At 39.6% G+C, this 14,125-nt stretch overlaps 1 protein-coding gene across 1 annotated transcript in view; it reads left to right on the plus strand.

Moving 5' to 3' along the window:
• Positions 1–11,244, plus strand: part of LOC137040803 (uncharacterized) — a 45,264-nt gene extending 34,020 nt beyond the window's left edge. Inside the window, exons 9-12 of the mRNA XM_067416573.1 lie at positions 10,167–10,416; positions 10,563–10,599; positions 10,710–11,007; positions 11,094–11,244. Coding sequence (XP_067272674.1) covers positions 10,167–10,416; positions 10,563–10,599; positions 10,710–11,007; positions 11,094–11,244 — 736 coding nt within the window. The remainder of the gene's footprint in view (positions 1–10,166; positions 10,417–10,562; positions 10,600–10,709; positions 11,008–11,093) is intronic.
• Positions 11,245–14,125: the final 2,881 nt, after the last annotated feature.

A 14,125-nucleotide genomic window follows, 5' to 3' on the forward strand; every position in this document is an offset into this window, starting at 1 on the left:
CACACAACCCTTAGGAAAAAAAAGTATACTTCTTTAATTTTATTAAGTGTATTTATGTAATGTTCCAGTATATTTTAAGTGCACTTCATGTAGTAAGTATATTAATATTAATGTACTAGTAGTATACTTGTAAGTGCACTATTTCAGGACTGCTTGGGACTAAATTGGCCCACTTTTAGTATATAAAAGTATATGTTTAAGTGTACTATAAGTGTAACAGTAGCAAACTTTAAGTGCACAACCATGTTTCTCATTTGTCCTGAATCTTTACTACAAGTGAACTTATACGTATACTAGTAGTTTATAGGGGTGGGGATCCCCAGAGGCTCCACAATACACTGAGTTTTGAAATGATATTAAAGGGGACGTATTATGCCACTTTTCACAAGATGCTTGCAGTTCCAGCCTGAAGATGAAGGCAGGAGCGGAGCCCCTAGTTTTCATTCAGGGCCAGAATTCATTTGAAAACGTAAGATCAGCAAAAGCGTGTTGATTTCCGTGATGTTAAAGGAGACGGATGTGTGAGTGGAAACTTACTGAGGTTAGGGGAGGATTCACACACAACCAGATAAATATCACAGTTCAGTGTTTCAGATCAATCTGAGGGTTTGCAGCCATTTTAAGAGGCGCTATCGTGGGCTTTTCAGTGCACCGATGAAGAAAATGTTCCTCAAATTACTTTTGCTCTGTTTGTGGCGTCTGGTTGGTGAGTTTTAAATGTGTTTTTATGGCTTCAGTTGCTTCTGTTCTGTATCATGTGATAAATTACTGGTTAAATGAGTTGGAGAAGATTAACATTCACTGTTAGTGTCAGCAACGGTGGCTGTAGTGAAGCGCACGACTCAGGAAATAACTCAAAGAACCGTCTTTAATCTAATAATCCACACAACACACAGGAGAATCATGAGGAGAAACACAACCACGTAACGTAGACGATACCGGACGATGAACTGAACAGAACTCAGGTTTAAATAACAGGGAGATCATGGGAAGAACAGAAACAGGTCTGGGATTAATGAACTAATGATAGACAGGGTTCGTACAGGTGCTGGAAATCCTGGAAAACGCTTGATTTTTAATGTGGTGTTTTCAAGGTTTGGAAAGTGCTTGTATTTTGGATAAAGTCCATAAACCTTCCTGAAATGATAATAGCTTGTGTAGGGAAGATGTAATGTTCTCTCCCTGCCATTGGGGGGAGCTGACTGTTGTGTTTCTTTGAGGGAGTTGCCCCTTCCTTACCCCCACAGTCTTATTTCCTTTATGAGAAGGTAAGGAAGGCTATCACGGTTGTTCCATAATAACTGATCATTTCTCTAATTATATTAGCCATCCATATTATTATAAAAATATACTGATGTTAACAAATTTACTAAAGCATATGTTAGATTATTTTTGATAAACTGTTTTGCATTTCTGATATTATTGCACATTTACTATGTTCCATGTGGCTGACTATACTTTTGGTACTTTATGTTGTGTTTAAGGTTTATTTGTGTGTTTTCTGGTTTTATTGTTCCTGTTTTGAATACATCTAGCTTTTTTTTTTTTGTCTGTCACATGTTATAGTTTATCTTTTCTGAGCAAGGAGTTTACTATCGAGTTAGCTGTGGTTTTCCATCATGGATTATTGTGTGTTGTCATTTTGAAGTTGATTTGAAATGACAATAATGATATAATTAATCATTATTTTTGCGCGAGCGGTTTGATTATTTATCTATCCAGCAAAACTCTCCTGTGCATTCAATGATGTCCCCAAAGCTCGACTGCGCATGCGTATATGACGTCATCGAATTGTGAATGAAAGCACCGCGCATGCGCGTCCAGAACGCGTTAGATCTGATCCAGTACGTCATCGTGATACAGGCTGCAGCGAGGGGAGGAGTGAAGAGTGCAGACAAGCCGGACAGTTCAGGTGTGTGTGTGTGTGTGTGTGTGTGTGTGTGTGTGTGTGTGTGTGTGTGTGTGTGTGTGTGTGTGTGTGTGTGTGTGTGTGTGTGTGTGTGTGTGTGTGTGTGTGTGATTACAGTTCTCTCTTCTCGTAGTGGATCAGACACCTGCGAGATCAGGTGTGTGTGTGTGTGTGTGTGTGTGTGAGATTACAGTTCTCTCTTCTCGTAGTGGATCAGACACCTGCGAGATCAGGTGTGTGTGTGTGTGTGTGAGATTACAGTTCTCTCTTCTCGTAGTGGGTCAGACACCTGCAAGATCAGGTGTGTGTGTGTGTGTGTGTGTGTGTGTGTGTGTGTGTGTGTGTGTGTGTGTGTGTGTGTGTGTGTGTGTGTGAGATTACAGTTCTCTCTTCTCGTAGTGGATCAGACACCTGCGAGATCACGTGTGTGTGTGTGAGATCAGGTGTGTGTGTGTGCGAGATCGGGTGCGGATATGTGTGTGTGTGAGATTACAGTTCTCTCTTCTCGTAGTGGATCAGACACCTGCGAGATCAGGTGTGTGTGTGTGTGTGTGAGATTACAGTTCTCTCTTCTCGTAGTGGATCAGACACCTGCGAGATCAGGTGTGTGTGTGTGTGTGTGTGAGATTACAGTTCTCTCTTCTCGTAGTGGATCAGACACCTGCGAGATCAGGTGTGTGTGTGTGTGAGTGTGTGTGTGTGTGTGAGATTACAGTTCTCTCTTCTCGTAGTGGATCAGACACCTGTGAGATCAGGTGTGTGTGTGTGTGTGTGTGTGTGTGTGTGTGTGTGTGTGTGTGTGTGTGTGTGTGTGTGTGTGTGCGAGATTACAGTTCTCTCTTCTCGTAGTGGATCAGACACCTGCGAGATCACGTGTGTGTGTGTGTGTGTGAGAGAGATTACAGTTCTCTCTTCTCGTAGTGGATCAGACACCTGCGAGATCACGTGTGTGTGTGTGTGTGTGTGTGTGTGTGTGTGTGAGATTACAGTTCTCTCTTCTCGTAGTGGATTAGACACCTGCGAGATCAGGTGTGTGTGTGTGTGTGTGTGTGTGTGTGTGCGAGATTACAGTTCTCTCTTCTCGTAGTGGATCAGACACCTGCAAGATCACGTGTGTGTGTGTGTGTGAGAGAGATTACAGTTCTCTCTTCTCGTAGTGGATCAGACACCTGCAAGATCAGGTGTGTGTGTGTGTGTGTGTGTGAGTGAGATTACAGTTCTCTCTTCTCGTAGTGGATCAGACACCTGCAAGATCAGGTGTGTGTGTGTGTGTGTGTGTGAGTGAGATTACAGTTCTCACTCTCGTAGTGGATCAGACACCTGCAAGATCAGGTGTGTGTGTGTGTGTGTGTGTGTACTTGTCTAGCTATCTAACAGGTGACCTTGGCGTCGTTACACACTCACCAACAGGGGACCTCTGAGCCAAGAGGGGACACTTTTCAAGTCCCCTGTTGGTCATGCTTTAAATCATGTGAAAATGAAGTAAAACACTAAAGAAATGCTCTGGTGATTTTTTTTTTAAATGTTTGACCAAGTGACGACCTACAGGTGTGTGTGTTTAAATCATGTTAAAATCAAGAAAAAACACTCTGGTGAATTTTTAAAAATTTTGACCAAGAGGGGACCTAAGAGTGTGTGAGTGTTTAAGGCCATGCTCAGCAGCTCCCCTGTAGGCTGGAGCAGGAACTGTAATAGCCCTTAAACACACGTCGTTCACACACACACACACACACACACACACACACACACACACTCCTCTATTGTTTGAATGGCCTGCTGTCCTCTGACTCTAGAGCTGCTGTTTAACAGGCTGCTTACTAAAGGAACAAACATTATATAGATTATATCTCTTTACTAAATACCCTGACTAGTTTCAAACTTTGCATTACTTTAAAATTAAATACTACAGGATCCAAGAAAAAACGATTAAAAAATCTAAACAACCAGGATGTAATTAGAAATACATCTGCCATCAAAATGTGTGTGTCTTCAGTTTCTACAAATAAATATAGTAAATACCATCCATCAGGGCCGTGGACAGACCGTAAAACTTTATTCAATTATTAAGGGATCTCATTCAATGCTTTTGTAAATATTTTTTGTTTCTGTATTTATATATATAACATTTTAATGACAGTAGCCTATATTTATTGAAAAATAATGCATTATTTTATTTATCAAACAGAAAAGGTACGGTAAATGGGACAAACTTTGCATCTAAAGTTCTTTTAAACAAGTGTTAACATACACATTATTAAAAACATTTTATTTTAGCCAAGTATTTGTAAAAATAATGTGTGACTTTTGGCCCATATAAAAGGCCCATCTTACCACCTTATACATTTATGAGCTTTTTAAACTAACCACTTTTGATTTATTTATGATTTACAAAATGACTCAGGTCCCCTGTTAGATAGTAAATCACGACGCCTGTGTGTTTACTGTGACATTTCTTATCATCACAAACACACTGCAAAGATTTAGAGTTTTTACAGAAATAACTGAGTTTAAAGGGTTAAATCAAGCAGAAATAGCTCTCTAATGTATTAATTGCAGGTCATTATTGAATAGTGATTACGTTACACACACACTGACTCAGGTCCCCTGTTAGATAGTAAATCACGACGCCTGTGTGTTTGCTGTGACATTTCTTGCTGTAATAAACACACTGCAAAGATTTAGGGCTCTATTTTAACGATCTGAAACGCAAGTGTCAAAGCGTGAAGCGCAGGTAACTTTGTGGACGGGTCTCGGCGCTGTTGCTCTTTTCCCGGCGGGATAAATGACTCTTGCGCCCGGCGCAAATCTAAAATGGGTAGGTCTGAAGTAGCTTCATTATTCATAGGTGTGGTTTGGGCGTAACGTGAATAAACCAATCAGAGCGGCATCCAACATTCCCTTTAAAAGCAGCTGCGCAAGCTCCATTATGGGTCGCTATTATTATGGCGTATTTACCAGACGCACGCCAGGAGCGGTTCACAGCCGAGGAGACGGATGTTCTTGTAAGAGCAGTGAAAGACAGAGGAGTTGTGTTGTATGGGGATGGGGAGAAACCCTCCCAAAATAGCGTCGGTTAAACAGTTTTTCAGTCGAATTTGTTTTTTTTTTTCTCCTGGTTCTTGACGGACAAACCAGTTTGTCAGATGTCCTTATATGCAGATATGTCTTGCCACTATTGGGCAAACAGGTCTGATCCTTAATTACTACAATTAGCCTGAATATTTTTTTCACATCTTCGTGGCACATCACAATGATTTCCGTCATCTCATGTGTTAATATTTTTTTAGTGTAATAATTTATGATTTGCAAAAAATAACTGTTGCATCTGTAGATTACATGAGCAAAGTGTATGCGCGTTGTGCACGCTATACATTATGGTCAAGTATGCGCCTTTAAAATAGCATAATGAACAACGCGCAACGCCCCGCTGACTTTAGACTGGTTTTTTCTGGTCAGTGGCGCAATTGTTTAATGGAAGAGCAGAATAGCTCCAGGGATTGTTTGCGCCGGAACACGCCTCCTTTTTTGCGCTGAACCGCCCAGGGAGCGCTAGTTCATTCACTAGTTTAGCGACGTGCTTCTGTGGAGGGAAAAGCGCGCTTTGCGCGGGTGTAAAATAGGAATGACACATGCGGCGGTGTACAAAGTCAATTGCGCTGGGTGCAAGATAGGGCCCTTAGAGTTTTTACAGAAATACCTGAGTTTAAAGGGTTAAATCAAGCAGAAATAGCTCTCTAATGTATTAAATGCAGGTCATTATTGAATAGTGATTACGTTACACACACACACTGACTCAGGTCCCCTGTTAGATAGTAAATCACGACGCCTGTGTGTTTCTCTCCTCAACCCCCCACTCACAATTTACATTTCAATAAGGGAAGACTTGAAAAACCAGTTTGTGAACCACAGGCCAATAGAGCTCAAACTACCAATGTGGCAGAACCCTTCTCAGATAAACTAGAGAAGATGCTGGGATTTGCCCTGCCAAATTAAACTAAATTACAGTTTTTACAATCGCTAGGCCACATTTCTCAATACTTTGGTCATTTTCAAAACTTATTCTCCAAACCAACTTTCTGCCTCACAGCAGTTATTTCACATTCAAAATCCACAAAAACCAACAAAACACTTCATTCATGTCTCAAATCAAGTGCCAATGATCCACAGTTTAGCTTGCACAGACTGAAGTTGTGATCACTCTGTGAAGAGTTTTGAATAAGTGACCAACATTTGTTTGACAAATTTGAGAGTGCCAGAGACTTTAACTAAGGAGAATATTCTGAGCACAGTGTGTGATGTTATTGAGATCTTTTATGAAACTTTTTAGAGTTGACAAAAGTAAGAGCTCCAGAGTATCGAGCTGAAGAGAAAAGTCTGAGCACAGCATGCGATACTGTTGAGATCCCTTCTGAAACTTTAGCGGAGACACATTTGAGCAATCCAGTCTCTCTAGCCAAGGAGACAAATCAGAGCACAGTGTGTGATGTTGTTGAGATCTCTTATGAAACTTTAGTGGAGATAAACATGAGAGAATGTCATTTTTTGTCTCAGGATAAACATGTGAGAAGCAGGAGACTTAGCCTTATGTCTCAATTTGATGTTCACTTGATCTCATTTCTGTCTAGAAGAAAGATGTGAGTTGAGAAGGAGATCTCAGGTTTGATTTTCCTTTCCTCTAGGTTGGCCTTTGGTTCACAAACTGGGTTTTCAAGTCTTCCCTTATTTATTATTATTAAAATGTAAATTGTGTGTGTGTGTGTGTGTGTGTGGAGGGGGGGGGGGATCTGTGTTTGTGGGCCCAGTTTACAGCAGTTAGTTCACCTACAAATGAAAATTAGCCCATTATTTACTCACCCTCAAGTCATCCCAAGTGTATATGATATTCTTTGTTCAAATGAATAAAATCTGAATTATTTAAAGTTATATTTAAAAAGTCCTGGCTCTTCCCAGCTTTATAATGCCAGTGCCTTGTCGGTCGATAAAAGTGCATCTAACCATCATATAACTGATCCACACAGCTCCAGGGGGTTAATAAAGGCCTTCTGAAGCGGTGCATTTGTGTAATAAAAATATCTATATTTAAAAATGTATAGACTAAAATACTAGCTTTCGGTTTTCAGTGTCACACGAATCACATTGCGCTTAAAGGACAACTCCGGTGAGAAATGACCCTAGGGGTAATTAACAGATGGTCAGCGAGTCGATCGTTCTCTGGGATGCGGTTTCATGAAAATCAAATGTAAAGAGTTTAATCTCTAAACACAGATTAGCTTATAATGTTTGTCTATGGGGCATGGAATAAGTGAAATTAAATCGCTATACCGCTAACAAGGCTCAAAATAGCCTCACACTAACACGGCAGCATAATGAGGGTCCCTACATGCAAACCGCAGCACTGAGAACTTTGTATGTGTAATAATGTAAACAGTTTAATAAGAAGATACTTTATAAAGACAGTCCATTACGCGTTTACAGACGGCGGCCATCTTGGAAAACAGTCTCGATGTCTCGAGCCACGAACGCTGTGCTAAGTGAGCTGGTCGATAGGAATTAAGTTTGTGAAATCTAATTACGTGGTCATTTTTATTTATTTATTTATTTATTTTTTCAGTTTTCTTCCTGAAACAACAGACCATATGAGATTCCAAAGTCACAGTTCATCACTTAGCACAGCGTTCGTCGGTCAAATCTGTTTTTAGAGATAAAACTCTTTACACTTGATTTCCATGAAAACGCCTCCCACAGAACGATCTACTCAGTAACCATCTTCACCCATGAATCCTTGACGTATGTGCACTGACAAACACAGAAGAGAGAAGATAGAGCTAAACAAAACTTAGTGTCAGGGGTTACTCTTTTCATAATAACACCAAAACACAATTTATTTCAATAAACATAGTTAATTTAGTCTATAAAGTTTAAAATATGCACATTGTTCTTACACAAACGTGCCACTTTGCTTCAGAAGGCTCTTCATTACTCACGTGCTACAAACATCTGAAGCAAGCGCCCCAAAAGCTGTATCTCTGACAGTCCACGAATGCTAAACTGAGCTCTCTTTCAGGACTTTTTGCTCTTAAGTGGACAAATTAATACAAAATTATTTTAACATACACTTTAAGAAAAAGTAACTTTAAAAATGATTAACTAATAAAAAATAATAATAATATATATATATATATATATATATATTAGGGCCGGGATTTTTTTATTTTTTTACAGTGAGGACAATACAGTGATATATTACAACTACTGAGAGACCGTCCTGAAAAGCACTGTTTATTTCATGTGGATCATATCTTTTGTATTTATTTGTGCTTTCACCTGTAATGTGTTTGGGCTGGTGGTTTAGATGTGCTCTTGATATTGGAATAGAGAATAGTGTGTGTGTTGAGTTTGCCGCTCAACCCCCCAGCAGTAATTTACATTTCAATGCATGAAGACTCTCACAGGTGAGAAACAGAACCTCACTACTGTTACCTGTGTCCTAGACCAAATTAAATTAAATTACATGATGAAATGAAATTACAATCGCTAGGACACATTTCCCAATCTTTAGGAGAACTGAGTGAGGAGTTTATAAATTTGCTAACCAGCTTTCAGCTTCACAGCAGTTAATTTAAGTTAACTCATTCTTCCAGAGCACTGGCAGCACAGGTTTACATCCAACACTAACATCAGGAACATTATACAATTAAAATGTCTTTACAAAACTAGAATGACACTCTCTGCTGCTCATAATTCACTGCATGCTTACATTCCAGTACAACATTATTCCTCAGTTTCCTCTTTTGAATGGATGGTAATGGTCTGACACTGGTGTTGGTGTTCAGTTTCATCAAAGTTGCTTTGATAGTGTTTGATTTTTTTAGCAGGATAAATTGCATTACAGTATTACTGTATACATGTTGTAAATTGCTGTCTCATTCAGTTTTGTATTATGTTATTGTTTTGTCCATAAGTTTAACACTTTTGAAAACAGCATGTAAGGATGTGCGGATTGGCCTGTAGAACAAAGTTTTGATTGTGTTTGTGTCAAAGTGAGAAAAGATTTCAGGTAAATTGAAAGATGTTGCCATTGAATGCATTTGTGCTAAAGCAATGTTAATCCACAGTTTCACGAGTTTGTGTGCCCAGAGAACAATTTCTGCTTGTCCAGTCCTTGATTTATTTTATTTTTGTAATTGGTGCAAGAAATCAAATCTCACTCTTAAAATCTCAAGAACAAAGGATTTCGGGGGGGATTTTAGAGAGCAGAAACTATATTTGATTCTGTTGGATAGGTAGACATTGCTCAGGTCCCCTCTTGGTAATATAGACGTGTATGTGTGTGTGTGTGTGTGTGTGTGTGTGAGAGATCAGGTGTGTGTGTGTGTGTGTGTCAAAGGTTTTGTTATTTATTTCCTTTCGAAAGGCCTGTTTATCAAGCATTTTTACTTTAATTACACACGTTTTTATATATTTTTATTAATATGACAACAATCACATAACCCTCAGAAAGATCGCACTGTCCGAGAGTTTGGGAATATTCACACATAATTTATACACATTAAAACATCAGATCAGAGTTTTAAAATCAAATATTTAAAAAAACAACCTTACATCACGGTTGTTTAAACCAATGAGCATTAAGCTGTGTCGTCAGCGAGTCGTTTCCCATCATGCTTTTTGTCAGCGCAGTCGGTGGAGAGCAACTGAACAAGCATCACTGAACCGCAGCGTGTGATTGGCTGTTCACTGCTGATGACAGAGCGTGTGATTGGCTGTTCACTGCTGATGTCAGAGCGTGTGATTGGCTGTACACTGCTGATGTCAGAGCGTGTGATTGGCTGTTCTCTGCTGATGTCAGAGCGTGTGATTGGCTGTTCACTGCTGATGTCAGAGCGTGTGATTGGCTGTTCACTGCTGATGTCAGAGCGTGTGATTGGCTGTTCTCTGCTGATGTCAGAGCGTGTGATTGGCTGTTCACTGCTGATGTCAGAGCGTGTGATTGGCTGTACACTGCTGATGTCAGAGCGTGTGATTGGCTGTTCACTGCTGATGTCAGAGCGTGTGATTGGCTGTTCTCTGCTGATGACAGAGCGTGTGATTGGCTGTTCTCTGCTGATGTCAGAGCGTGTGATTGGCTGTTCACTGCTTTTCATATTAATAATAACAATAATTAATGTGTTTTATGGCTTCAGTCGCTTCTGTAATAAATGACTGGTTAAAATTAAAACATTTCTTCAGGAGGGTATCGTGTGATGAGAGTGAACAGAGGAGATTCAGTCACTCTAGAGTCTGGTCTCACTGAAGTGAAGGATGGTGATCGGATTCGGTGGAGGTTTGGATATAAAGGAAAAAAATTCACTGTAATCGCTGCAATCAATGTAACGGCCGACAGCTTCACTGTATATGATGATGTTCTTGATGGGAGATTCAGAGACAGACTGAAGCTGGACAATCAAACTGGATCTCTGACCATCACAAACATCACAATCAAACATACTGGACTTTATCAACTACAGATCAACTACTGGCCTTCTTATATCATTCTCTCTGTCTACGGTGAGTTAAATATCAGTTTCACGTGTTTTATTTATTACAGTGAGATCTACAGAAGTGTCTTATCATGAATAATTAGTTTAAATGACTAATTCTCTTACTGTTTTACATTAACAGCAGGTTTATATTGAACTTTCTGTTAAATAGTTTTAAATGTTCTACTTTTGATCATCTTGGTTCCTCTCGATGTTTCTTCCTCGTCTTCTTGAATATCTTCATTCATCCTCATTTCTCTTTATTCTCTGATGTTTTCCAGCTCGTCTGCCTGTTCCTGTCATCAGCAGTAACTCTTCTCAGTGTTCTTCATCATCATCATCATCATATTGTTCATTGGTGTGTTCATCAGCGGTGAATGTGAGTCATGTGACTCTCTCCTGGTACAAAGGAAACAGTTTATTGTCCAACATCAGTGTGTCTGATCTCAGCATCAGTCTCTCTCTACCTCTGGAGGTGGAATATCAGGATAAAAACACCTACAGCTGTGTGCTGAACAATCCCATCAGCCACCAGACTCAACATCTGGACATCACTCAACTCTGTCACACATGTTCAGGTACGGCAGCAACGCTGATATTAGTTGATGTCAGCGCTGATATTAGCGTTTATTGACTGAGCTGATCTCAGTTTGATGTTTTTATTCCTCAGTCCACTGTTGTGGTCCCACTGAAGCTGTGATCCGATTGGTCCTCGCTGCTCTGGTGGGCGTGGCTACTGTCATGATTGTGGTTTATGACATCAGATCCAGAAGAGCTGAACGAGATCAAGCTCATATTCACACATCAGGTACATGATTGATGATGTCATCTCTCACAAACTGATTTTGCATATATTAATATTGGTTTAGATTTATTAATTTATGGCTTCATATGTTCATCTTTTTCAGGAAGTGCTTGAATCTAAAGCAGAACGCTGAACTTTAAAGATTCTTCAAGTGTGTTTTTGTCATCATAAATACTGATGATTATTTGAGCTCCTGTAAAATATTATCACCATTTTATTTCTATTTTTTAAAATTCTCTTTACAACTGTCTTAACTATCCTTTTATTTTTAATTCTTACACATGGTATTCTTTTTTCTTATGTAAAGCACTTTGAATTGGCATTGTGTATGAAATGTGCTATATAAATAATCTTCTGCTCTCTTTCAGTGTCAGATTTTTAAAATATTATTTGTAAATGTTTAACATTATTACTAGCTCATTCATTTTCTAGTTGTTTTTCTATCTACAATAATAGACAAACAACATTTTTAACCTGAGAAAATACTGATTTGGGACTCATTATAATATACTTTGAGATCACAGTGAAATACATAAACTCAACATATCGGTGCTCCATTTCCTCCATCAGGCGATTGATAAAGTCTTTAAATCTCTAGTGTGATTTGTCTCTGTGTCTCATCTGCGGAGCAACAGCTCCTCCTAGTGGCTCTCCCTGAACTGGCATGAAGTTGATTTATTTCACTAATTCCATTCAAAAAATGAAACTTGTATATTATATTCATTCGTTACACACAGACTGATATATTTCAAATGTTTAATTTTGATTATTATAACTGACAACTAAGGAAAATTAGAATATTACTTAAGACCAATACAAAGAAAGATTTTTTAGAAATTTGCCCAACTGAAAAGTATGAACATGAAAAGTATGAGCACTCAATACTCAGTTGTGTCTCCTTTATCCTGAATTACTGCAGCGATGCGGCGTGGCGTGGAGTCGGTCAGTCTGTGGCTCGGCTCAGGTGTTATGAGAGCCCAGGCTGCTCTGACAGTGGCCTTCAGCTCTTCTGCATTGTTGGGTCTGGCATATCTCATCTTCCTCTTCACAATACCCCAGAGATTTATTAAGGTCAGGCGAGTTTGCTGGCCAATTAAGAACAGGGATACAATGTTCCTCAAACCAGGTACTGGTTGCTTTGGCACTGATCGCAGGTGCCAAGTCCTGTTGGAAAATGAAATCTGCATCAGAACACACAATGGACCAACACCAGCAGATGCCATGGCACCCCAAACCATCACTGACTGTGGAAACTTTACACTGGACCTCAAGCAAAGTGGATTGTGTGCCTCTCCTCTCTTCCTCCAGACTCTGGGATGATGATTTTACTATTTACTATTACTATTTAATCAGAGAACATAACTTTGGACCACTCAGCAGTTATTTTTGTCTTTAGCCCAGATGATACGCTTCTGACGCTTATTCCTTTACGCTTCAGCTTTGCATTAACCCCATGGAACCATCAGCTTGAGTGATATACAGATTTAAGACACTTAGTAGTGTCTTCTGGACAGTGGTAACATGTAAACGTGCGTTGAATCCTGGACATCTACTGTTGCTTGGCTATGAGGATGAATGTCTCTCGGCAGTGAGGTCCATAACAACTAGAACTTAAATCCTTGGTAATCTGAAAGAAAAAAGAGAAGAAACAGCAGCCAGAAGTTGAACAGTAATTTTTTGATACTTACAATGGGGGAGTTTTAGGCTGGATGCCAGCCGAACCTAGCCCCGCCCACAACATTTTTAGGTCGAGCATTTCGGTTTGGCCTTGCTCCATAGAGGAGTAATTATCCCCGAACAGAAACTGTTCAGACCAATGAAATCATCAGGGCGGGCTTTAGACGATGATGTACAGATGATCAACAGTAACGTAATCATGCACGTCATCAAAGGGGCTTGGATTATATTTTATTGAATCCAAAAACGGAGAGCTTTTTTGTATATGCATTCACCTTCACAATGGCCCTCATTTATCAAAAGTGCGTACACCAAATTTCCAGCGTACACCCAAACCCACGGTGACTTTGAGATTTATCAATATGGACGTTGGCGTACGGCACGCTCAAATCCTCCGCCAGCTCAGGAGGTGGTGTACGCACGTTTGAGTTAGTGGGGAAATGCGCAGAAAAACAATTCCTAACACCACAAAAAACCACAAAACCACAAGACAAGATATGCTATATGACCCACTGTTAAAAACCACAACAACAACATTCAGTGTTTATTTTTGTGCAACATGAACGTCAATGTTTAATTTGTGTGACTTTACCAAAGCGTTATGATTTGTAGGCATATGTATTCCTCCAGTCGCGAGCCTGTGAGCTTTACCTGACGCTTCAGGCCCGCCTGGCCCGGCAGCTGCGCACGGACTGGGACTAAAATAATTCAGACTGACAAAATAATAAAAACGACATTCTTCTTCTAAATAACAAACGTCATTAAGAATAATAATCATAATAATAATAATAAGAATCTTACAAATTGTCATGTAATTATTAATGTGAATGAATGGTACTCCACATCACATCATCATCACTATTGTACACCCCAATACATGTGCCGTGATACGAAATTAAATGCTAATTGTTTCAAAACGTGCTGTAAAATAATGCATTGTGATGGTTATTTATCATCCAAAGAGCTATTTAAACTGCTGGAGTGCGCTTCTCAACCTCCACATTATTAAGAGTAGCCTACTCGTAATTCGGGTCCATATTTTGTTTTTGTAGGTGCCTTTAATTCCACTCTTTAAACTCCCAAATAAAACAATTTCGGGTTTTTTTCCCACTTACCTGGTGATGGTCTCGATGGGCGCGTCTCAATCACCTCACTAGTTCAGTAGTCAGGGCACTGAGTCAGCCCATTGACTTATGTCCTAATCAGTGCCCTGAC

The sequence above is a fragment of the Pseudorasbora parva genome, chromosome 14 (genome assembly GCF_024679245.1).
Source record: "Pseudorasbora parva isolate DD20220531a chromosome 14, ASM2467924v1, whole genome shotgun sequence".
Classification (NCBI taxonomy): Eukaryota; Metazoa; Chordata; class Actinopteri; order Cypriniformes; family Gobionidae; genus Pseudorasbora; species Pseudorasbora parva.